Raw genomic sequence first — 26071 nt, 5'->3', positions numbered from 1 at the left:
GGAAACTCCTGAAAGAAATGTTGTACCAATACTAGTAAAAGGACGAGAAACCACCGTACCAATTAGAAATATCAAGAAACCAAATAAAATAACAAAAGCATTAAATTTTCTTAAAATTAAAACTACAAGACAATGATCCTTAATTTAATTAAAGGGAAATAAAAAATAAATAAATGATAAAAACGAACCCCAATGGCCAATTATACGAAATAATATGAATATGAAATGATATGAAATAATATTATAAGAAAATTGTGAGAAGATATTAAAATTATACCCTGGTACCAGAAGAAGAAAATATTGTAAAATTAAAGAGAGTCTGGACATAAAGTCTACTTCGGTATACATTCTCGTGACATGTCACGGTATACGTCTCTCACATAAGTAATTATAATAAGCACCAATTTTTAGAATTAGAAATTATACAACATGTCTACCTTATTAGAAAATATATAACACTGTTACATAGTAATTACTAGAATTAAGTTTTGTAATCGCATAAAATAAGGCACTACAATTGTTATCCTCAAACCCTTTTCCTTTTCCCAAAATTATGAGAACGTGAAGAAAGAAAATAAAAACGCGATGAAAGCGAAAGCAAAAAACTATAACAAGGATAAATGACAAGTTGGTAATATGTCGCACAAACTTAATAACAAGAATGTTTTTGTGACAGATTATTAAAATGTTATAACTCCGGTCGTCGTAAAGTGAAAGTGAAAAGTAACAATAAAAACAATCAAAAGTGAACAAAGTGATATTTCAAATGGAAAAGTGAATAAAACAACAATAAGTGATAACAATAGATTTAATCATAAAATTGTAAAACTAACATAATTTTATAATTATCATTAAGAAAAATTATCTGCGATAATTTTCCTCTTAAGGAGGGAGGAGTTAAGGAACCCTAACCATCCTTACATTGTAATTCCATAACCTTGTGCAACAGTGTTTCCTATCGCATAATTAGTTACACCTCATATTGACTAATCTCAAGTCAAGAGCGAACCAATTCAAGAAACACGTAACGGCAATAACTTCATTATTTTACGATGACATTTATGGCTATTGTGTGCTCTTGAGACGGTTACGCCAATTAGTAGAGGGGTGACTAAGATGCATCAGGAGCGTATATAAACGGGAGCTGCGTCTCCTAAAGATCATTCTGGAGCACCTCCTCTCTCCGTGCAGTTGTACTTCCAAGTGAATATAAGTCTTAACCCAAAAGTCGCAGTTTCAATTAAGTATCAACCTCGGACCCTCAACGTTGGAACAGCTACGCAGCTCATCTCGACAGGTCGAGTAGGCCACGACCCAACTTGACTACCTACAATAGTAACAGGTTGCCAGCCCGCCTACGGTATACTTTAACCTATATCCTCCCTCAGTCGCCTCTTACGACATCCACGGAAGAAATGGAGAGGTGTAATTCTAACCCACGGGAGAATATAAAAATATTTCATTTCTATATGTAAGACCTGAGTGCTTTTCTCGATTGGCAGGTGCATGCCCACTTACCCAAAATAGGGAAGAGTGGCGGAGGAAAGGGAAGGCCTTTGCCCAGCAGTGGGACATAACACGGGCTACAAAAAGGCGCTTACCTGTTTGGTGTCGCCAGCGAACGGTGAGTAACCGCTGACGAGGACGTAAGCCAGCACGCCGACCGACCACATGTCTGCTGCCAGCGACAACGGCTCGTACGACAGGATCTCCGGCGCTGCAGGAAGGAAAGGAAGATCAGACTACAGTTAATGTTAAAATGGTCTCGCCGGAAGACCAGCGCTGGCTCCAACCGAGGAGAATTTTATGCTGAGGCGGGACTTTCGGGCACAAACAAATATTTGTAATTTTTACTATTTTGTGTTCTTATTTTTTCTTCATATGAGAGAGAGAGAGAGAGAGAGAGAAACATTGATTTACACATAAAAATACATTAGATGGAAAGAATAAAAATAACATCGAATAGTATAAAGTGGGCCCCACTCAGCATAATGTTACGGCAAGCCGCAACGCTGTTCTCATACATATGTTCTACGCAACCCACGTTATACGTCACGTGTACGATATTGGAATTACGACCAACTATTAATTCAAGCCCTCTCAGTCTTCGACTTCGGGCTTCTAATAGGCTCTCGTTCGAAATACAGTATTTGACAAATTTTGAATTTACCATATCCTCTATAATTATTATGAAAATATAGATAAACAGACAATGTACTTATAACGAAGAAAAAAAAATCAGTTGAAAATTGAATTTATCTAAGCAGTGAATTTTTGAAATTCTATATATCTGTCTTTTTCAAAAGCTGCTACTATTTATATCAAGGCAAAGTTAAAAATTGTTTAATTCATAAAATCAAAATAAATGGTCAAAAACCGTATTCCTTATTTACCGCACTTAAGAAAATGTAAAATGCCACCTTCACAGATAGCAAGGCCGTGACAAAACATCATTCGTAACAAATCGCTTTCTGCCCCAGAATTTAGCAAAGTTGCACTGCTAACTATAAATAATTTAATCTGTCGCCGGCTCAGACTTTTACGATGCGTCTGCGCAAGGATCGCGTGCCGCACAGTAAGTTATCTCCGTGCGGGAAATGCAATTAAGAAATATAATTGGAGCGAGATTTGTCATTCCAACGGGATAAGAAATTAGTTCAGTTTAACACCGTTAGCGGCTTCATAAAATCACTATTGATTTTATGAAGCCACGGGGCTCCTAACTGTCCTGAGTTTTATGGCTGGAATTTTAATAATCTTTTTATTATATAAAAATTAATCCCTATTTCCCTAGATCACGGCATCACGCGTGAACGGCTGGACCGATTTCGCTAATTCTTTTTTTGTTGTGTTTGCTATTGTCAGGAGAAGGTTCTTATAAAAGAAGATTTAGAAAATTAAAAAAAAACTAAACCGGGGGCGAAGCCGCGGGCACCAGCTAGTAATAAATAAATATCATGGGACACTTGAGGACACCAATTGACCCAGTCCCAAACTAAGCAAAAGCTTGTACTATGGATACTAGGCAACGGATAAACATACTTATATAGATAAATACATACTTATATATATATATATATATTAAACATCGAAAACCCGTGAACAAACATTCGTATTATTCATACAAATATCTGCTCTGGTGAAGCAATAACCATGGATAAGTATGCTCCACCGCTTTTATATATTTATCAGATGACTTACACGCAGAGATCGGAATTTTCACGGCATTTTTGATCTGTCATAGTGCCATCTCACTTATCGACTCTATCTAAATGATATCGATAATGATATTATCGTAAAATAATAATCTTAGTATCTTTTATAAAGACACTAATGGAACACTTATTAGCACTACAATAGACTTTAAATATGAAATTGAATTATTAAATAATAAATTGTTAACTATTCATAAAATACAAAATATACTATTCTACTATTAAATTAAAATAACTAAAACTTTAATTAAAAAAGAGAGGTGGGACTCTTGGCATCGTGCCCATCACGCAGGCAGCATTCCCGCGTTGAACTGCGATTGAGATTCTTTGCGCGAGAAAGCTGCCGGCGCGAGGGTTGCCTGTTGCCTCCCTTAACCTATTGCTGAGCTCCCTGTGTAGCTCTAGCACACCCTTACCCCAAGGACCTAGAGTCTCGACGTCGAAAACAAAGAAATGATTATTTTCATATATATAATAATCCATATTTATGTCTATTTTACTGACTGCTCAAAAGTTAATTGAAAGGGATCGTTCTTTAAAGATAAAACCGTCTATTGTTGACCTCTACTTTTAAATCTTTTTGAACATGTTGTGTATCGATATTGAATATCGGAAGTCGATAAGCGAGAAGTCACTTTGACAGATCGAAAATACCGCGAAAATTCCGATCTCTGCTTTCAGGCTCGATCGCAGTTCAATTTCATTGAAAAAAATCAACAGTCCACTCACCAACATAGTCCCTCGTGCCTAATATCTCCCGGACATGCGCTCCAGGCTGTATGGCACGGCTGATCCCGAAGTCGCAGATGAGCAGCTCCTCGCCCTCTGCCGTCAACAGCAGGTTCTGTGGCTTGAGGTCCAGATGGGCGATGCGGCGCGCGTGGAGGTGCGCCAGCCCTTCCAGCACGTGGCGGAGGGCGCGCCGCGCCGCACCCTCCGAGAGACGCTCCTCCTCGTCCAGGAGGCGCTGTAACTCGCCTCCAGCGCAGAGCTCGAGAACTATGGCCACTTCTGAACGGGTTTCGTATACCTGGAATTATTTGTGATGGGTTAATAACGGTTTCTTTACAAGCGAAATATCGCTAGATAACATTAATATCCAGAGAGAGAGAGAGAGAGAGAGAGAGAGAGAGAAAGAGAGAGGGGGGGGGGGCTCATTTAGTTATTTAATCAATCCCAAACGCGATGCCAAAATTACGATACTAGCGCCAACTAGTCACAGACACCCTCATTGAGTTGATGTGTTAAGATTATTATTTACATGTACTTATATCATACTCTAGCAGGGTGTCGTATATCGTATACACTAGAGTACAGGATGCGGTGAATACACAAGGAAACATTTTGTCCCTTTGGCAGCTTTTGATCCTTTTCAAAGCATAGATTAGATCTTGTATGGAATACTGCCGACACCTTTGTGACGGATCCGGCAAGTATCAGCTAACCGCTTTGGATTTAGCAGAGCGCCGGGCCCGAAGACTCTTGGTGATAGTCCATTGACCGGGAGCAGGCTACAGAGCCTCGAACACCGTCGTAGAGTTGTTGGTCTGTTTTTGCCAGGTGCAAAGTTTTATTGGAAAAAAGGTCTCACCTCGTGCAGCCTGACGACGCGCGTGCACCCCGCGCAGAGCGCGAGCACGGCCACCTCGTGCTGTATCTCGCGCGTGCTGTCGGCGGCGCGCCGCCGCTTGCGGATGAACTTGGCGGCGTACTCCGCGCCCGACACCAGGTGACGGATCTTGCGGACCGACGCGAATTTACCCCTGGAACGAGGAAAAAAAACATGTTCACAATCGTATAAAGCGATCACAATTAAGTCACATTTACGTTTAATAACAGACTTTTTATCTTTGATTTACTTTTAACAGACATTCTTTATCACCCTACTTATGTCTTTGACTTACTTCTTTCAAAATCTTTATACTTCAACTTATGATATGAGTGATAATAAAATAGTTATAGTTAAGAACATAATTTAGGAAATAGAAAAACCACATCCACAACGAGAGGTTTTGTCAGCGGCAGGTATACATTGGAGATATCCGCAACAGGCTTCGTCAACAAAACAAATTCTAGATCCACATGCTTCGTCATTGGCCAGATTTGGTCATTGTGTCTTATGTGTGTGGCCTATGTATTATGGACGTTTAATTACTTGCAAAGATTTATGTTTCTCTTATTTACATTGTGACCGCGAACTTGAACTCTGATTGAGCTCAAAACGCGTCAGCATAGTGATGGTGGTGAAGGTAAGGTTTGTGTGATTTGCGTGTGTTCTTATAGTGTGAAGGTGGAGGAGCTGCCGTAGATATCTTCAGGTTGCGGCTGCGGGTGAGCAAAGTAATTGTCTGTAGATCAGTAATGCCTGATTCAATAAATTATTATACTTTAAGTAGGTACAGTCAAGTGTAAAAATATGAACTTATTCAAAGTTTCAAAAATAAGTACCACAGACTTATTCCGACGCAATACGGCCGTAGTAACATATTGTTGAGTGGGTCGAATATTTACTTATTTTTGCACTTGACTGTACATAGTTCTGAGACTAATTATCTATTTTTAGTTCTCAGCAGCTTATTTCACAGCAATAATACTTATAACAAATTAACTTTATGATACAGCTGACTAATAGCCCATTTCTCTGTTTAAAGTGATTAGGCAATTTCATAAAAGCGTCACACGCGTAGTTAACAGCCAACCTCATTCACGTATCTCACGGACACGCTCTTAGACCTTAACACCTTCGTATCAAGGTTGAAATTCATGCCAGCTGAGTGGAATACCTCATTCTGTGACTGTTCCAGGCTGTCTAATTACCGCCGCTGTTTCGAGTCGCGCGCGAAATTCCTTTCCTTAACTCATTTGTGAATGATAACATTCAATTAAAGTAGTCATGGATAGACTAAGTGGTGGCTTAGTGGTTTGACCTGTGGCCTCTCTACTCGCGCACGAAGGGTTCCGTACTATTATCTACAACATTAGACATTGGCAAAAAAAACAAGTTTGTTGTATGGGAGACCCCTAAAATATTTATTTTAATTTAATTGTTTATTTTGAAAGTGATTATAAAGTCACCAGCATTAATATCTGCCACAGCAGAGCGTGCAAAAGTATCTGACACGTCCTTCCGGCCCTAGAAATAGAGTCGTATCAGATATTTATGCACGCTTGTTGTGTCAGATATTGGTGCTGGTGACTGTACAACTAATGATTCTGTGAATATTTCAAGCGTCTAGCTGTTGCCGTTATTAATATCAAACAAAAAAAACGGCAAAACATCACGTTTGTTGTACGGGAGCCCCCCTTAAATACCTATTTTTTCTGTTTTTAGTATTTGTTGTTATAGCGGCCACAGTAATACATAATCCGTGAAAATTTCAAGTATCTAACTATTACGACTCAAGAGATAGAACCCGGTGACAGACGGACGGACAGACAGACAACGGAGTCTCAGTAGTAGGGTTCCCTTTGGGTACGGAACCCTAAAAAAGTATGACAAATGTGCGAATTATCTCGTCAAAGTGGCAATGGGCAGGCCATATAGTAAGGAGGATAGATGGCCTTTAGGGCCGAAAAGTTTTCAAATGGAGACCGCAGATCGGCAAGCGCAGAATAGGATGTCCAAAAACGAGATGGACGGATGACCTGGTTAAAGCCTGGATTCGCGGTGCAGGCCGCTTCTAGTCGAAGCAATAGGAGGTGTATGGGGGTCCAACAGTGGACGTCCTACGATTAGAGCTGGGAAAGCAAGAGCTCAATAGTTTAAAATGACGTTAATTAATCAACCGGGGATTGATGCAAAACTACGTCACATAATGACGAGGGCCCGGATTCGATTCCCATCCTCAAGTTTATTCTTTACTGTTCCATCAGTATTAACAAAAAGTAAACGAACGATAGAACCATAAGTACAACAAAAATTTCAAAAGTTGAATTACGTTAAATTGAAAAGATTCTAATTCAGTTACCAAAAAATTCAAAACTATTCCTGTGCCTGTGCAAGACCGCAGACAGTGTTTTGCAAAAAATAGTAAACTTAACGTGTAAAATAATTAGATTATCATTATTTACAAAGCCTAGTAAATCTAGTCCGCCGTCCTTTACTAAACCTCGTCACTTGCCATGTTGGGGGCTGCCTCCGCGCTTCCATACTGCGCTGTGACTCACGCGCATGCGCCGATATTCTTTGCATTTCTTATTACCTTTATATAGTATTTACCATTGATTCTAAATGGGCACAAGACATTTAACAGGAGTTGTTGCCGCCGTCAATGAGATGTCAAATAAACACGTATATCAATGATTTGGTAAGAATTACAAAAACCGGCAAAGTAAGAGTTGCACTCGCACACCGAGGGTTCCATATAATTTTTAGGTATCTATAATAATTAAAATTCAAATCATTTATTCAGTAAATAGGCCGCAATGGGCACTTTTACACGTATTTTTTTTAAACTACCAGCGCTTTCGGAAAGACCATCATTGCCAAGAAGAATGCGCCGCAAGAAACTTGGCAGTCATTTTTTTTTTAATAAAATATAAACAAATAAAATACTAAATCTTAAGGCCTTTGCCCAGCAGTGGGACACTATTGCAGGCTAGTAAAAAAAATACTTAAAAACTTCAGTATAAAAATTAAAGAAAAAAATACTAGAAAAGAAGATATCCACTGTTATTAGTTTAGTACGGCAATTTGTATGGAAACAGCTATTTTAATGATTTTATTTGAATCTTTTAAACGCGTTGACTTAAAAGTTTTATTTTTAACTGCTTCCAGGGTTAGCAAACCTGAGCAATTGATAATTATTTCAGCTTGATACCTCCACGCATTTCTGAGAAAAATGCTCTTGATGAGGGGACAATAAAGTGATCCTATAAAAAAGTAGAACCCTGTCGCAGGGAGACGCTGTCCTTATCAAGACTTTGATAAGCGCGGCAAATGCTGATTGCCGTTTTATCGAGTGTCACGCACAAGCTTATTATTCGACTGGATGGCAAGCAACGAAAGGAGCAAGTAGATCTCCTGATGGTAAGAGATCACCACCGCCCATAGACACCTGCAACACCAGGAGGATTGCAGATGCGTTGCCAACCTAGAGACCTAAAATGGGATACCTCAAGTGCCAGTAATTTCACCGGCTGTCTTACTCTCCACGCCGAAACACAACGTATAATGCGCATACTCAACTGTTCATTCACACTGCGCAGGGCAAGTGTAAATCTAGCACGTTTCCTAGCGGCGTAGCAGCGCATAAATCTGCTTTCCTGCAATTAGGAGCGTCGGCGCACCGCCCGCGGCGCCTGCGCTGTCAACGCGGCCGCGGGATTACACGGGATTATACTTCCCGGAATGTACGGCCCATTAATGCACGCCCTGATAATTTGTGCACTGTACAGATAACATAAAGGCAAGCGTTGGAGGCCTGCCTACCGACAGCTCGTCTCAAGGCTCCCCGTCTTGAGTTATATAAAAATAAAACGGAAACCCAGTAGTTATTAACCCATTTTATGAAAAAATGTAAGTTTCTTGCCGCGCATTTTTGGCTGATGGTCTTTCGAAAGCGCTGGTAGTTTAAAAAAATGACGTGTAAAAGTGCCCATTGCGGTTACTGAATAATGAAGTCCTATTTAACCGCTTGTTCTAATGAACCACGGGAGTAAAGCCGCAGGTAAGAGCTAGTATGTAATGTGACATAATATAAAAAGACCTGTCAGTTAGTTCCGACTGGTTTTGGATCGCACGCTGCGCAGTAAATCAATCATTAGAGACGGCGCAGCGGAATGAATGCTGGCGTTTTGAAATTGTATTTTGCTTCTGGGAAATGCGCGTGAACACGATCGATCAGCAGAGGCCTTTGGACCATGGGTATCAAAATAAATGTATACACAATATCAAAAAGTGTCATCATCATCTCAGCCTATATACGTCCCATTGCACACAGGCCTCCTCGTAGAATGAAAGGGCTTGAGCCGTAGTTCCACGCGGGCCAGTGCGGATTGTGAACTTCACACAAACCATTGAATAGCTTCGCAGGTTTGTGCAGGTTTTCTCGCGATGTTTTCCTTCACCGTAAAACTCGTGGTAAATTTCGTATGTAATTCGCACATGCATATCGAAAAACTCAGAGGTGCGAGCCGGGGTTTGAGAAACCACTATGCCACCATGGCTTATCAAAACGTCTCCTGTACTAGTACTTAAATTAACATTGAAGTGATTGAAATAGAGTCGTATCAGATATTTATGCACGCTTGTTGTGTCAGATATTGGTGTCAGTGACTATCCCTACTTCCCTACTATTATAAATGCGAAAGTAACTCTGTCTGTCTGTACGTTACGCTTTCACATCGAAACCACTGAACCGATTTTAATGAAATTTGGTAGGTATATAGGTAGTTTGAACCCCAAGGATCAACATAGGATACCTTTTATTCCGGTAGAGGGCGCTACCGCGCGATAACCTAGATCCGCGCAGACGTAATCGCGGGCATAAGCTAGTACAGTCACCAGCATTAATATCTGCCACAGCGGAGCGTGCAAAAATATCTGACACGTCCTTCCGGCCCTAGAAATAGAGTCGTATCAGATATTTATGCAATCTTGTTGTGTCAGATATTGGTGCTGGTGACTGTACCAAATATTTATAGAGGTGTTGAGTCAAACTAACCTGTTGAAACATTCCGCAAAAACATTCAGGCATCTTAAGTTAATCTGACCGTTAACTCTGTAACCACCCCAGAGCTTACTGGGTAAAGCGGCCAATGTCAGGGTGCCAAGGGGGGGAGGCTAACGCCCTTTGTCCTGGTTTGTTGACCCGGCCCCCACCTACAACGACTGGTTAACTAGTGGCATCGTTTAAAGCTATTTGTTACCTTTGTTTGTTTCAGATGACGAATTTGTAATGAGACTGTTGTTTAGTTAAAAACTTGACATTAAAGCACCTCCACAAACGATAAGTTTACGTGACATGCTAGGTGGCGCTAGTATAGTAATGTTTGACAACTTTGACAGTTGTGTCACGTTTGCGATTGGTCAAACGCAAGCTTGACTCAGATTCGATTTGTAGCATTCGAACACGGCGGATGTAGACAATATCTAATTTTGCTATTTCTGTTTCTTTGGCTAGTTGAAGTATAATTTTGATAGTGTTTTATGCAGCGATTAACCTTAACAGTGAACAGTGATCACAAAATTCTATATTGCTCTCGTGTCTGACATTTTTTAATGCGCAAGTTGTCTCCACGTGGTTACTGGAATTTTACTATCAAGATGCAAAAACTACAACCACCGTACAACGTCCCTCTCAAAGAGAGTTTACTTTGACACTGGCGAAATTGCCCTATTAAATAGGACAGAAAATCCATATTTTAAAAGAGAAGAAGAAGAAGCTTGACTCAAACGGACCATTCGATAGTATTTAACGTCTCTATCGATATTTCGCATGTCATAAAAGTCTCATTATTAAAAAGTACAAAATTAGGAATAAGTAGTATCTAAGTATCTAATACCTTTAAACGAGCAATAGTAACGGCTCCAACGATTTCGATGAAATTTGGTAAGTATGTGGGGGTTTTGGGGGATGACAAATCGATCTAGCTTGGTCTGATCTGTTGGAAAACGCTTATTATCGAGTTTATAAGCTCGGTCGCGCAGGTACTGTTTTTAATACGATGCAAAACGAAAACTGACATATTATCATAGATAAAAGAAAACCAAAAGGATAACATTTAGAACGCAACCTACAATAAATAAAAGACAGATCGAAAGGAGGTACTATGATTAAGATTTTATTTAATAGGTACTGCAATAGGTAGGTACTTAGAAACAAACGCAGGCACAGCGCGACTCGATTTTCAATACAAATTCAAAAATAGCTCTACTTTTCATTAATCTTTGTTATCTTTAATTACTCGATTTACTCCGAAAGGGCACACCCTTCGTTCAGCGAGATCAATAGTCCTTGCCCCAGATATAAGTAGGACAAACCCGGAAAAGCCCATAAATAAGCAGATTCGGGATCAGAGTTGAATTGGATGGGGTGCGATGAGATTTATGGGATACTGTGTCGAATATTTATTTATTATAACACAATGTCAATATTGTCAATATTTTAATCTTTTATCTTTATCTTTATGTCATATGCAGAATAACCGGGGTTACTTTAAGAAATTTTGGCGCTACTTTGATAGATTTAAAATGGTTATAAAAACGTAAATATTCAAAGCTCGATTGAGCAAATGAAGTAAAGGTAGGTAGGTATTTCACTGCCACAGATGGCCTTAAAAAATTAGGAAATGGCGTAAAAACTATTTTCCAAAGTAACCCCTGCATTTTAAAGTAACCCCGTTTTACGTGTCTTAAATGTGGGAGAGAAAATTAAGCGTCAACCGTCAAAACTTATTTTAAATGCTTGATAAATGTCAGAACGGAGTGGTGGAGATCAAGAGGGGAGGCTTTTGCCCAGCAGAGGGACACCAGATAGATTATTAAGGAAAAAGCTAGATGGCCTTAAATATTGGCCCATATGACGTTAAAGTCTTGCTTGCGATTGGCTCATGTAGTTTAACCAATCCTAACGGTGACGCAAATGTCACAGTTGTCAAACTGTCATAAAAACGCATATTTAAATAAGGGCTTTCAAAAATACGCCAAATTTTATCGACTTATATTTAAGCTATTCTTGCATTTTCAATCGAGATCAATTCGAGCGGCCTCTTTCTCCCGATTCTCACGAAGCAATCATCGCGTTTCGTGTGCAGTTTTTGCATCGATTCAGTACTGATTGCAGCGCGTTTTAATTTGCAGCCGGCGCGGGCGCAGTGCCGACCGTTTTCGGCGAAATCCTTGCACCTGCCTGACAGCTGTAAGGCATTAACCCGTATTCGGAGTCCCGCGGGTCGAAAACTATATCACCGTCTTGTTCACTCCCCTAGTGTTAAAATGAGACAGGAAGGTAACGATGGAAGTTTTTGGGACGTTTTGGACGGAATATGGATAAAGGCTGGTTTTTTGCTATAGCGTAGTAACATTGGAAAGGATGCGATTCATTTTTAATTGTATCTCGCGTTATTGTAAGTTTTTTTAAGGCTTTCGGCTTTTGAGGGTGTTATAAAGATGTCTGAATAATGACTGATGACTCACCGCCCAAAATTACCACTATCCCACTAACATTATAAACGCGAAAGTTTGTATGGAAGGATGTTTATTACTCTTTCACGCGGATTTGCATGAAATTTGGCATACAGTGTAGTAGGAATCACTACAAGTTAACCTCAAATCTAACACCACTTTTGATATGTCAAAATGTGAATGTGCGTGCGTGCGTGCGTGCGTGCGTGCGTGCGTGTGTGTGTGTGTATGATTTTGGTATGAGAACAGGTAATATATATACCGTGGATTAGCAAATAGGAAAATCATCACGCATCATCAGCTTTACTAGTACTTCTCGCGCAAGTCAAATCCCTAAACGTCCGAATTTCAACAGATTGCTTAACAGCGTGTTACGTATCCCATTAGGAGATAACTGCAACAGTTATTAAGATCATGAACGTTTCCAGATAAGAATCGCGTACAACGACCGAACGTCCATTTTAACTTACAAAACACAACAGCCCAATTTATCTACTAACATCTTAAAGCCACTGCGATACACTTAGCTACTTCCTTGTGCTGTTAATTTTGTAACAGCTGGGCGCAAGTGACGTAATGGTATTGTTGGGAAAATCTTAAAGCTTCATAATGTAAGTGATAGATGAGTTAGAGAAGATGGTGGTGGCGATCCGGACGCCTCTTGCACAAGGTCCTATTACCCTATTAGGTTCACATATTGGTCATTTCACAGATTTTTGCTTTTACATGTTGGTCATTTCATGCCTTGGTCATTTTGGGTAGGTATTCCCGTCATCTAATGACTTTAAACGGGTACTTCTTGTATATTTATTTACTAGCTTTCGCCCGCGGCTTCGCCCTCGTGAAATTCGGTTATAGCGCGCTGTTCCCTCGGAAACTGTGCATTTTTCGGGATAAAAAGTAGCCTATGTCACTGTCTGGCCCATAAACTATCTCTACGCCAAAAATCACGTCGATCCGTTGTTCTATTTCGTCGTGAAAGACGGAAAAACATACAAACACACACACACACACACACACACACACACACACACACACATTTTCGCATTTATAATATGAGTATGGATTTTTTTGAGGATCCCGGAAATAGCTCGGAAATACTTATGATGGTTTTATTTAAGAAAGGGGGGCGGGGGGGCGAACAATCGAACTAACTTTAGTTTCACCTTTGGGAAATTGCGTGCGTCTACTATACGGTATTTACATAATAGCATTACTGGTCCTTCTTCAAGTATTTTTTAACACATACAACTACATTTTTTTTGATCTCTAAAGTGCATCTAATTATGAAATTATCCGCCCACCCGCCCAGTAGCCGCCAACCGATTACTCTCCCACATATCAAACAACAGCAATCGCCTCTGTACATTTACTCTAATAGCCTAACTTTATCTTTCCCGCAGGTGGTCAATTCAATTGACCAAAGCTCAACCAAGTAATATTTATGAACGGCAGTCAGCCTTATTAATATGCGAGCGGGGGTACTGATAAAACGGTCATTTTTCCATATAAAACTCGAGGCGCAATGACAGCGTTATGAATCACAATCGCGTGATAAATCCGTGCAATCACGGGATGATTGTGGTTTGCGGCTGATTGACCGATGTGTGCATTTTAATCAGCGATGGGCTTATCAGTATAGTAGACGACAAGGCGGGGTTTGTGGTGCAGTAATAAAGTATGTTGTGTGTTGATTACTATTCTTCATCATCATCATCATCAGCCGGAAGACGTCCACTGCTGAACAAAGGCCTCCCCCTTAGAACGCCACAATGAACGACAACTCGCCACTTGCTTCCACCGGTTTCCCGCAACTCTCACGATGTCGTCAGTCCTCCTGGTGGGAGGCCTGCTAACGCTTCGTCTTCAGGTTCGTGGTCGCCACTCGAGGACTTTTCTTCCCCAACGGTTATGTTCTTCGAGCGATGTGGCCCGCCCATTGCCACTTCAACTTGCATATTTTTCCAGCTATGTCGGTGACTTTAGTTCTTCGACGAATTTCCGTATTCCGGATACAATCGCGCAAAGAACTCCAAGCATAGTAACGTATAAGAGCTACGATAAAAATACATAAAAGTAACTCTACAACAGAGCCGTGAAGTGAAAATTCTCGTTAGTTCAAACTACAGAGAAATAAGTTTTCGGTAAAAATTTCATTTTAATACAAGCTTTTTTTTGCTGACTGTACTTTTTGTTGACTGTTTTGTCACCCAAACTACATTTGCATACCAAATTTCAAGTCGATGCTATTAACCGTTGAAGAGTTCCGTCCTGTGGAGACGATTCTGGCCGGACTACCAGGATATCACTCCAGATTATTGTATTGTCACGCAATTTAGAATAGAATAGAATAGAAGACATTTATTCACATTCACAATTTACATAAGTACATATACAAATTTCAAGTCAATCCAACTACTAGAAGTTGGTCGAATTTAACTTGCAAGATTTGATTACAGACAGACAGACAGACAACGGGACAGGTGAAACTAAATAAAAGCTTGTAAAAGAAGCGTGAGTTAGATATGTCTTTGGATGCAACACCTCGCAGTTAAAGTTGTGATTTTTGTTTTAAAATTATCTTGGAATTGATCGCTTTGAAACGATAAGACCACCTACCTACAGGTATAGCCCACCATGTGAATTTTTCCCATGCACCCGTTTTCTGCATTGCTTACAATGTGGTGTTTAATACTTAAATAGCCAATGTGTTACATCGTCTACGTAAATGCACGCGAGAGAACACTTTTACCTGTTACCAGGCACGCATAAACTGTCGATTATATTAATAAAACAAAAAAACAGCGGTTAAATCGAGCGAAGGCGTTCACTTTCAATATTGCGCCGGGAGTTCAGAAACATGTAAGCGGGGTGCTCGGCTACTGCATCCATTTGTTTTGTTCCGACTCACTTTCTGCATAAAGCTTCGTTTAGAATCCAAACTGCGGTATATATCCTAAGCTTTCGAGGTTATTGCTACTCAGCCTGCAGCCTTGAAAGCTGCTATGACCAACCAGCCTGGCATAAGACTTGAGTATTTTATATTAATTTCAGCTTCACAATCGTACCTCCACACGTTCCTGAGAAAAAGGGTCTTAACAAACGGATAACACAGTGATTTTATACCTAACCCTTACGAGTATAGTAAAAGGGTTCCGTTTTTCCTTTTAAGGTACAGAAACCAAAAAAAGGTCTCTTACCCATGCAAATTTCAAAAACTCTTCTAAGTGTATTGATCCTTGAGGAATATATACGCAAAATTTTAATTCTCTAGCTCCGGTGGTTTCTAGGCTATGCGTTGTCTAACAGTCGTCACGTTTCTCTTTTTTAACCCCCGACGCAAAGAGAGGGGTGTTATAAGTTCGACCGCAATGTGTGTCTGTCTGTCTGTGGCACCGTAGCTCTTAAACGGGAGGACCGATTTGAATGCGGTTTTTTTATTAGAGAGCAGGTTTTCTAGCGATGGTTCTTAGACATGTTTTATCGGTTCAGCCGTTTTTGAGATATTGAACTTTGAAGTGACAAAGTCCCAACTTTTTTACAGGTACAAATTATAGGCACCCTGTAACTGTTCTCTTCTAAGTCGCTCTTGGCAGAGTGGTCATGGTCTGTTGAGGATAAGTGATGGTTTTCCCTTGCTTCCACACCGCAATGCTGGAATCCGGAGTTCATAGTTGGCAACCGAGAGCTAACTCTCACATTAGGTCGCTTAACAGCATTTTACAGCACACCCACAGGAAGAAATAGGTTCGTTCCTATTCTAAAACCGAACACACGGCACGGTGACACTAGAGACGTATTAAGAGTACTGTCGACCAGCCAATTACCTAATTCACTCCCAAACGAAGTTCAAGGCTACCAGCGTCAATGAATGCTATAATTAGCCGCGTTCGTTGTACATGTTCAGCGCTACACCGGAGCCCGAGAGCGAAACGCTTACGCAACGGATCGACGACCGGCTAAAAGCGAAAAGCCGTCCTTGGCAGTGACGGGCGTCGGGCGTCCGTGACGATTACTCATGTACGTTGCACAACGTCATCGCTCGATAATCGACGGGCTTATCGAACGATCGCATCGTGTAACAGGATGCATCGCCATCCATCAAGCGATCGGTGTTTCATCATCGCACGGGAGATGCTGATATCGTGGGACTGGCGCGGAATATTGGTTTGAACAGAGTAGCTAAGTCGGAGTCCCAAAAGCAGTGGCGTAGCTAAGTAACCCAAAGGCCCTGGGGCAAAAAATAAACTAGGGCCCCAACTAAACTATTTAAAATCATTTGTTCCGTATTCGTCATGTTCCGAATTCGACGTACTCCAGATTTGTCATTTATAGTTTGTAAGTCACGAGTCCGAGGGGTCCCCTGAGCTTGGGGGCCCCGGGGCACTGCCCCGTCTGGCCCTCCGGCAGCTACGACACTGCCCGAAAGCCTAGCCTTTCTGGTTATCCCTGAAAATTGTAAGTAGTTGACGTTTACCCTTTATACCAAGTCCGGTGTAAATTTCGCGCTGCCATCGTTCATCCACCCTTCATTTTTCGTCTTGTGGATTTTTTTTACCGAACGTAGGCAAAATACACTAGACACTGGCAAAATTTATCTTCAGCAGGAAGGAGCTGTTTCACCATCCATTGATTAGTGTTAACTGACGGTTAAATGTGATGCCGTCTCCGTCTATTCGAACAAAACAAATAGAGACGGCATCACATTTAACCGGCAGTTAACACTAATAAGTGGATGGTTAAACAGCCCCTAAGTGCGATTCTTAAGTCTCGGTTGTGCCCACAGTGCTTGGTTACGTCTGATGGCGTCCTGCCCCCTCTACTACAAAAGTTACAAGTGCTACAATTCTACTAAATTGTTAAGTTTCTCTAAGTAAAATATAACAATTTTGTAGGATTGTAGTAACTTTTGTGGTACCGGGGGGCCTGGTCGCTTCGCTACCCTTCACAATACACAGGTTCTACTAAAGCAATAGTCGGAGTCACGCTAAAGTCAGTATCTATCTATCTGTCAGGATTCTAGTTTGAATTAAGTAAAATTCTGGAATTTCATTTCGATTGCTAGATCTAATGTTTCAAGCAAACAGAGCCGCGAGTACAGGCTAGCAAACTCTATTTCAAACTGCAGGTGCGTGCCGCGTGGCGCCGTGTTAGACTAAAAAGGCGTCGCCTAGAAGCCTTTACGGTGAGCTCCCGATGAGAAATCACGAAGCCGAGAGCCCGATTTGGTCGCAATTACGCTTAATATCGAACTACCGACGGATCCGGCGCCTGCGACGGCCTTGCGTCCGCTTAATTGCCGCGAACAGTGATGAGCGACCTTCTGCGACTCGTCTTTAGACTGCGTAAATTGTTTGTCATTTAGAACCGACTGATTCAATGACAAGTTCGTCTCGTAGAATTTTCACTTTATTCTCGCCGTCAGCCTAATTTGACTGTAGGTCATCTTCGTACAGTCACCTGCATGATATCTGTCACAGCGGTGCGTGCAAAAATATCTGACACGTCCTAACCGGCCCTAGAAATAGTCGTATCAGATATTTATGCACGCTTTGTGTCAGATATAGGTGCTGGTGACTGTACAGTGTGATACGGAACCCTTCATGCGTGAGTGCGACTCGTACTTTTAATTTTTAGATGTTGTCATCTGTCAACATAATTCCACACTTAGATGTACTTACTATGAACTGAACTTTTATTCGAGAAAATTAATTAGGTACATTGACCGTTCGATTAATTAAGAATTAAGTAGGTTATACCTAATTATTCGATTAAATAAGTTATATATCATTATTCCATTAGGTGGGTTGTTCTTAATCGTTGTTCGTTTGCCGATTCCATTTTGTCTATTTCTGCAAGTAGGTGCTTAATAAAACCGGAGTTATCATAATGATTTTACAGGTGGTAGGACCATGTGCAAGGACCACCTGGATTGCTACCACCATCTTGCTCGCTAATCCTGCCATGAAGCAGCAGTGCTTGCACTGTTGTGTTTCGGCGTGGAGAGTAAGACAGCCGGTGAAATTACTGGCACTTGAGGTATCCCATCTTAGGCCTCTAGGTTGACAATACCCCTGGTGTTGCAGATGTTTATGGGCGGTGGTGATCTCTTACCATCAGGAGACCCACTTGCTCGTTTGCCATCCAGTCGAATAAAAAAAAGAAAAACATATATTTAAAGCTAATACGTCAATTTCCACCGTTAAAGCAAAGTCATCAACCCCACAAGCTTTATTTGCAGAATAAATGACTTGATTCGCGAGCCCATCAAAGCTTTATTGTGGCTACTGACGGAAGTCATAAAGAGAGTCGTTCCCTTGGATAGAAAGCTTTATACGAACGTTGCACTCTCGCTGTATGTAAATTCGAAGAGCAATGTTACTTGCATGGAACATATGATGTGTATGTATGTCTTTGCACGTAACAATGAAACATACACACATCATCATCCCAGCCTATATACGTCCCACTGCTGGGCACAGGCCTCCTCTCAGAACAAGAGGGCTTGGGCCATATTTCCCACGCGGGCCCAGTGCGGATTGGGAACTTCACACACACCATTGAATTGCTTCGCAGATTTGTGCAGGTGTCCTGACGATGTTTTCCTTCACCGCAAAACTCGTGGTAAATTTCAAATGTAATTCCGCACATGAATTTCGAAAAAGTCAGAGGTGCGAGCCGTGGTTTGAACCCACGACCCTCTGCTTGAGAGGCGATAGGTCAAACCACTAGGCCACCACGGCTTTTTAAACATACACACATAATGGGCAGAAAGTAATAGGTACAAAGACGAGGTACTTTGATACTAGGTATAGATAGTTCCACGACAGTTGAAATTAATGATTACACACAGCTACAAAAATAACTGATTGCATAAAAGGAGAATGATTGAAATGACTGAGTAAATGTCAAAATCCTGCTGTCATTACACGACGTGTCGTAGCTGTGTGTGAAAACATTCACTTCAACTCTAGTGGCAATACCTGTAGGAAAGGAAAAAGAGGTGCAAGAAGTAAAAAATAATATAAAATCTTAACCACTAAATCTAGATAGAAGAGAGAGCTTGAGTGGGAATTTATAAAATATAAAATCCTGTAGTCTTAATCCGACTAAAAAATTTTATAAATTACGCGAGTAAAGCCTCGGCTAAATGCTACTAGTGATAATAAATAAATAAATAAATATCATGGGACATTTGACACCAATTGACCTAGTCCCAAACTAAGCAAAGCTTGTACTATGGATACTAGGCAACGGATAAACATACTTATATAGATAAATACATACTTAAATACATATTAAACATCCAAGACCCGAGAACAAACATTCGTGTTATTCACACAAATATCTGCCCCGGCCGGGATTCGAACCCAGGACCTCAAACTTCGTAGTCAGGTTCTCTAACCACTTAGCCATCCGGTCGTCCAAATAACAACAATAGAGCAATAGAGGGCTGAGGGCTGCTGTGCAATCAACTTTTAAATTAGAAATGTGAACATCCGATTGTTATATTACATTACACCCCTCACTGCACCAGTTAATTAGGTTTCGGTTATAAAACCGGTCAAGTGCGAGTCGGACTTGCGCACCGAGGGTTCCGTATGAAAATGCAAAACTTAGGCAGTGGTGAGCCGTTTTAGGTTGCTGACATGGACAGAAAGACATAAAAAAACTGAAGACACACATTTTACTAATTTGGTGGATTACTGTGGCGAGTACCTATGTACCTCCTATGTAGGTTTGTCTGTTAGAAGTGTAAGTACACACATTTACATACGGTTAAGATAACAGAACTTTAATTGGTACTCAAACCTAATAACATAATCAAGCTTTTTACGACCGGATAAGCAAGTGGTTAGTGACCCTGACTATATGTAGCCGGAGGTTCCGGGTTCGAACCCCGTTAAGCTGGGTACTGACCAACGTTACGAGGTGAAATGTACATTCGCATCGAGCATGTCACGCATTGAGCATGTTCGCTGTGTTCTCAAAATCTGCGTAATGTTGCTCGTCAAAACTTGTGCTCCATATTCGCCAGCCACTCTCAGTAAAGATGGCTGACTTGTTACAGCGTACTGACTGAACCGCGTAACAGTCAAAGGATTCGCCAAAAAACCGACAGCCGGGTGGAGCACTCAAAGCGAGCAACGAGCGGCTCGTTGCTCGCTGGTTTCCCCGTAACACTAAGTACTGACTGCACGAATGCTCGCTGTGCAACATGTTACATTACACCTCGTAACGTTGGTCAGTACCCACCTTTAGGGTCGACTGTATGAATGATGAAAATGAAGTTATTTTTTGCTGTTGTAAATTTTTCATAATAGGTAATACGAATGACTAAAATAGCTGTGTTTTAATTATGGGGCAAAGGGAAAATTATAAAACGTTGGTAGTAATAGTAATAGGACCTATACTAAATCTTTATCCAATTTTCTTAACTTGCCCACAGTTACAATTTTACTTAAAACCCATGTAATTTTTATTTTCACCTATAGGTAAGTATATTTCTTTTTGCAGGTGGTAGGACCATGTGCAAGGTCCGCCCGGATTGCTACCACCATCTTGCTCGCTAATCCTGCCGTGAAGCAGCAGTGCTTGCACTGTTGTGTTTCGGCGTGGAGAGTAAGACAGCCGGTGAAATTACTGGCACGTGAGGTATCCCATCTTAGACCTCTAGGTTGGCAATGCGTCAACATACCCCTGGTGTTGCAGATGTTTATGGGCGGTGGTGATCTCTTACCATCAGGAGACCCACTTGCTCGTTTGCCATCCAGTCGAATAAATAAAAAAAAATTTACTTAGTTTTGCTAGCTTTAATAGTTAAAAGAGTTGCAAGTATATTTCTAAAATTTAACTACCTAAAGTACCTACAGTCAGCAAAAGAAACTTGTATAATTTTTTTAAATTTTAACAGTTTCTTTTCATTAAATCCAGACCTATGCTTACAAGTATCACCTGCTTACACCGCCAGATGCTTATTACTTAAAAGTTCGTTATCAAGTGTAACTCTTTAGGATATTGGAACAGTCTGCTTCAAGAAACAGTCTTTTTTATATCATAAAACGTTTGTTGTGAAACTAGTTTAATTTTTTTTTTTAATAGCCTATATAGTGTCCCACTACTGGGCAAAGGCCTCCCCTTTCTCCTTCCACTCGTCTCTGGCTTCGGCAAAATGTTGCCAGTCCGGCTGGAATCGCTCCAAATCGTCCCGCCACCTTCTTTTAGGCCTACCTCTGCTCCGGTGCCCGTCGCTTAAGTAAGTAAGTTTAAGATTAGAATTTGTTATTTGTTATTGTGAGAGAACTTCCTCAAGTCAACGCATGTATGCGATATCATTTCTCAAGTCGAAGTGAATGTCTAAAGTAACTGCTTTTCGTTTCGGCACGAACGTTACTCCGATACTTTATAAGAAATTATTTCATAAAATAACGCTTAGCTCTCCCATCTAGTCAGTAGTGAGTGGCATTACGAAGAAGTAGGCACTCGAATTAAGATTTATGTTCCAATGTCTATCACAATACGTAGTACCATCAGCCAAATAAGTGGTCTATCAATTTTTAAACAAGTTGCTATCAAATGAATATGTCGCTAAAGTCCACAATAGACACGTCTATTGGCATTATTGTTTTTTGACATGCAAACGATTATCAGCTTTAGGGTGGTAGACCACATATATGGCTGATGGTACAACATGTAATTAACAATCATTAGATGATCCAGTGCAATCCATCACGGATACGGCATTGAGATAGACATAAACACAGACGAATTTGTTTGCGAAAGCACGGTTAAGACATGTTCTTGGCTAACGAGGTCATTCAAGGTTGAGTAATCTATCGCACCGTGATAATTGTAAAAAACCCTCGTTCTAAATAACTTTATCTGCTAAGAGACATTGTACAGTACGACAAACATCTCAATGGACCTAGATGACGTTTGCACGAGGGGGAACACTTTATTTTACATTTATTATTACTGATTTAATCTCAAAATACATACAAACTAAGAACTACGAACAAAAGATATAAACAGTCACGTTCATGGCGAACTGTAAAAAGCTAGTTTTTGCAAGATAGCCGCGCTATTTTCGTGTTTTGCCACGTTCATTAATTACTTTGTCGTACTGTAAACACAAGCTTTTTGACTGACTGTACCTCAGTCGTTAGCTCAGGTGAGCTATCGGTTTCGAGTCCGGATCAGCACCTCGATAATTTCAAGAATTTATGTGCGAAATTAAATAAATAAGTAAATATATATCATGGGACACTTGACACCAATAATTGACCTGGTCCCAAACTAAGCACAGCTTGTACTATGGATACTAGGCAACGGATGAACATACTTATATAGATAAATACATACTGTCTGTATGTATTGTATAATTGTTTTTTTTGTGTTATTTATTATTATTTTATTAATTTAGATTTTTATAGTAATGTAATGTTATAACTTTCTCTCTGTGTGCCTGTTTTCTGAATCGCTTACTATTTCTGGAGTACATTAAATAATTATTATCATTACATGAATACATACTTAAACATATATTAAACATCCAAGACCCGAGAACAAACATTCGTATTATTCATACAAATATCTGCCCCGGCCGGGAATCGAACCCGGGACCTCAAGCTTCGTAGTCAGGTTATCTAACCACTTGGCCATCCGGCCGTCAACATTTATAATTTACATTTATAATTCTACCATGAGCTATCCGGTGAAGGACATAATGAAGAAAGTTCCATGAACATATAAAGCTGTTTTAGATTAGTAACCTCTGTTGTGCAGACTTGCTTATATATTTTTTTTATTATGTATTGCCTAGTTACTTGGAATTAACACTCTTGTCAATGAACATCTTTTGCTAACTCTTATTTTACAAATAATTTATTTAATACTCTTCCAGCTCTTTCCTTCAAATATTCCCACAAAAGCTGTATGTAAAGCTCCCCAACCGTACTGGGTCCGCGTGGAACATACACTCCTTCTTCTGGATGTAAATTCAACAGCAGAAGCTGCAATTGAAACACCGCGCAAAGGCTGTAGCATTATATCAAGTTAATAGTTTTTGTAAATAGCATTAAACGAGTCACAATACGCATTTTACGCTGATATATCACTTGTAAGGCTCTGTCGTGGCATGAGCGCAGCGGAATTGTATCTGTAACTGGCGTTACTGAAAATCAGCGTCACGAAATTATCCCCAGTATGCTTAGTGTATTTTCCCGTTCACAAAATACGTCTCGATCGCGTTCGCGTTAAAATCAATTTGTATGGAAACACGAACGCCTCTAGCGGAAAGTTTGCGCAACAACTTTTGTGAGTGTACGTTTGCTACGTAAAATATTTCGTCCGCGTATCGTAACGAAAACGTGACGACGCCGCACCGTGGACATGTGGCGGCTACGTAACTTATATCGACGATCGAACGCTCGATTTACGTCTTCGAATAGTAAATTAATGTTTTATGAAAACGCCACACTAGAGGCACAGATCTTTTAGTGACACATAGCTGAGATGCGACCAGTATAGCTGCTTGATATAAGTACGCAAATCTCTATATACTCGTACCTATGTTTTCTGTACTGCTTACTGTGTATTGGTGTTCAGTAAAGAGTTATTTTATGGCATTGTATTGTATTGTAAGCATGTATACATTTGGTCTGTGTTTCTGTATGTGTATTCTAATTTGCTCATTTCCATGGCTTTACACATCTGAAGTAAAGCTATCAAATGAAAGAGTTGCTGATGGTTAATAAAAATATAGAGATCTTGAAAACTGTCAAGAAACGCAAGCTACAGTATTTTGGTCGCATAATGCGTAATGATAAATACGACCTACTCCAACTCATCATGCAAGGGAAAAGAAGGCGTACTTCGTGGCTTCTAAAATCTCCGGACATGGTTCAACCACAACCCTGTTCCGAGCTGCTGTGTCGAAGATAAGGAAAGCACTAATGATGGCCGACCTCCGATAGGAGATGGCACCTAAAGAAGAAGAAGAAACTTTATTTATTTAACTAACAGTTATTGCTCGTAACCTCGTCTATCGTTCGTGATCCGTTATCCGTTTATCGTGATCGGGAATTATCCTATTTGTTAATCCAGATTCTAAACCGTCTGTGTGCCAAATTCCGTACATTAGGACATTTGGTAAAGCAAACGATTTTGAAGTGATTGAGCGAAATGTAATGCAACTTTGTATTTGTATTTTGTAACTTGCACGATATTTCACGCAGGTCTGAACTTGGCTTGTCGCTTGCCTTTAACTGCAGCCTAGCAACGTGTTAGCAACATTGTATTACGCTAAACACGCCAGATCTGCGCTAAAACACGTTCGCTTTGCCATCTATAGTGTGTACCTTGCTAATTGGATTAATTAACTCTTTTTGTACCACAGACGAAGGGCAGGTGCAACGCGTGCGCACTAGGATTTTTAGTCATTAACATAAATTACTGGATTACACAGACAACCGGAGGGCATAGTGGTAAACTGGCTACGAAGCTAGAGATCGAATCCGCCCCCCAATCGGGGCAGATGTTCAGCATGAAAAATACGAATGCTTGTCCAAATTATTGCTTGTTCAATGTGTATTTACGTATGTGTATAACGTGTTTAAGTATGTTCCGCTTTGCTTACTTTGGAACTAGCTCAATCTATCGAAACAAAGTGACGCGAATTATGCATTAAAAACGTGACGCATAAGCCGTTGCGTCACTGCATATGCTGTACTAGGAGAAGCAAGTTAAATTAGTGTAGTTCATAAAAGATATACTAATCAACGAATCACGAGGGCCGGATTGATTATGCTCTAAAGCTCTAACAAATGAGCATCGCTCTGGGGGCTACTACGAAATTCGAAAATCGAAGTTCGCGTCGTACCGTCCTTCTCACTCTAATATTAAATATTAGCGTCAGCGGGAGGGTAAGATAAAGAAGTTCAAATTTGCCCTTCGTAGTATAGGGTAAGTCACTTCCAGACCGGCCAGTGTAGACAAAGAGCTGTTAATGTAGCTAAAGCTACGTACGCACTATGCAGTTAACCGCGCGGTTTTAGCGTGCCGTCCCTTTTCAAAAGTGTCGCACTCATACCGCACGGTTAACCGCATAGCGCGTACGTAGCCTTAGTCGCGCGTGCGCCCCCGCTAGCGTATTGTATTGCGTTAAACTACCTCGGAAACTGCGCTAAGTACCTCTAATGCAATACCGGGTGAATAAATAAGAGAACAATCGATACTTAATTGATTATTTATAAACTAGTTCCCGCCCATAGTTTAAGCTTGCTGTGATAATTTTATTATTTATATTGTAAAGAGAATTTATAAGTAATACAAGCGTCAACGTTCGACAGAACAAGTGTTATAAAAAAGACTAAGTAATAGAAAGATTTATCTATGGAAGAATCTCGTTTTGCAGCTAATAAAAAAAATAACAATCTGCTCATTTGTCGTTACACATTTGACGGAGCAATAATATCGTGGTCAAGGGTAGGGTGGAACGGTATCCTATTCTGAATCTTTAGGACTTTCTTAGTAACATAGTTGGTATGGTGGTTTGCCGCACCTGCAGTGCTGGAGTCTTGAGCTCGTCACGATACCCACGAGAAAAAATAAAGGGCATGTCCTATTTTAGTCTCGTAGCGAGTGACTTTCCGTAATTTCACTCTCCTGTCGGAAGACCAGTGCTGGTTTTCAACCAGCGATATGCTGAGCCGGGACCTTTTTATAGCGG

At 40.5% G+C, this 26071-nt stretch overlaps 1 protein-coding gene across 1 annotated transcript in view; it reads right to left on the bottom strand.

Moving 5' to 3' along the window:
* LOC141427895 (death-associated protein kinase related-like) overlaps nucleotides 1-26071 on the bottom strand; it is a 407132-nt gene that overhangs the window by 13459 nt on the left and 367602 nt on the right. The window contains exons 2-4 of the mRNA XM_074087489.1: nucleotides 4807-4978; nucleotides 3945-4245; nucleotides 1602-1717 (exon numbers count right to left, since the gene is read on the bottom strand). Of these exons, the coding sequence (XP_073943590.1) occupies nucleotides 1602-1717; nucleotides 3945-4245; nucleotides 4807-4978 (589 nt within the window). The remainder of the gene's footprint in view (nucleotides 1-1601; nucleotides 1718-3944; nucleotides 4246-4806; nucleotides 4979-26071) is intronic.

This window comes from Choristoneura fumiferana, chromosome 5 (genome assembly GCF_025370935.1).
Source record: "Choristoneura fumiferana chromosome 5, NRCan_CFum_1, whole genome shotgun sequence".
In the NCBI taxonomy this organism is placed as follows: Eukaryota; Metazoa; Arthropoda; class Insecta; order Lepidoptera; family Tortricidae; genus Choristoneura; species Choristoneura fumiferana.
Note: the sequence above shows the minus strand (reverse complement) of the source record. Positions and strands in the feature narration are given on the sequence as shown.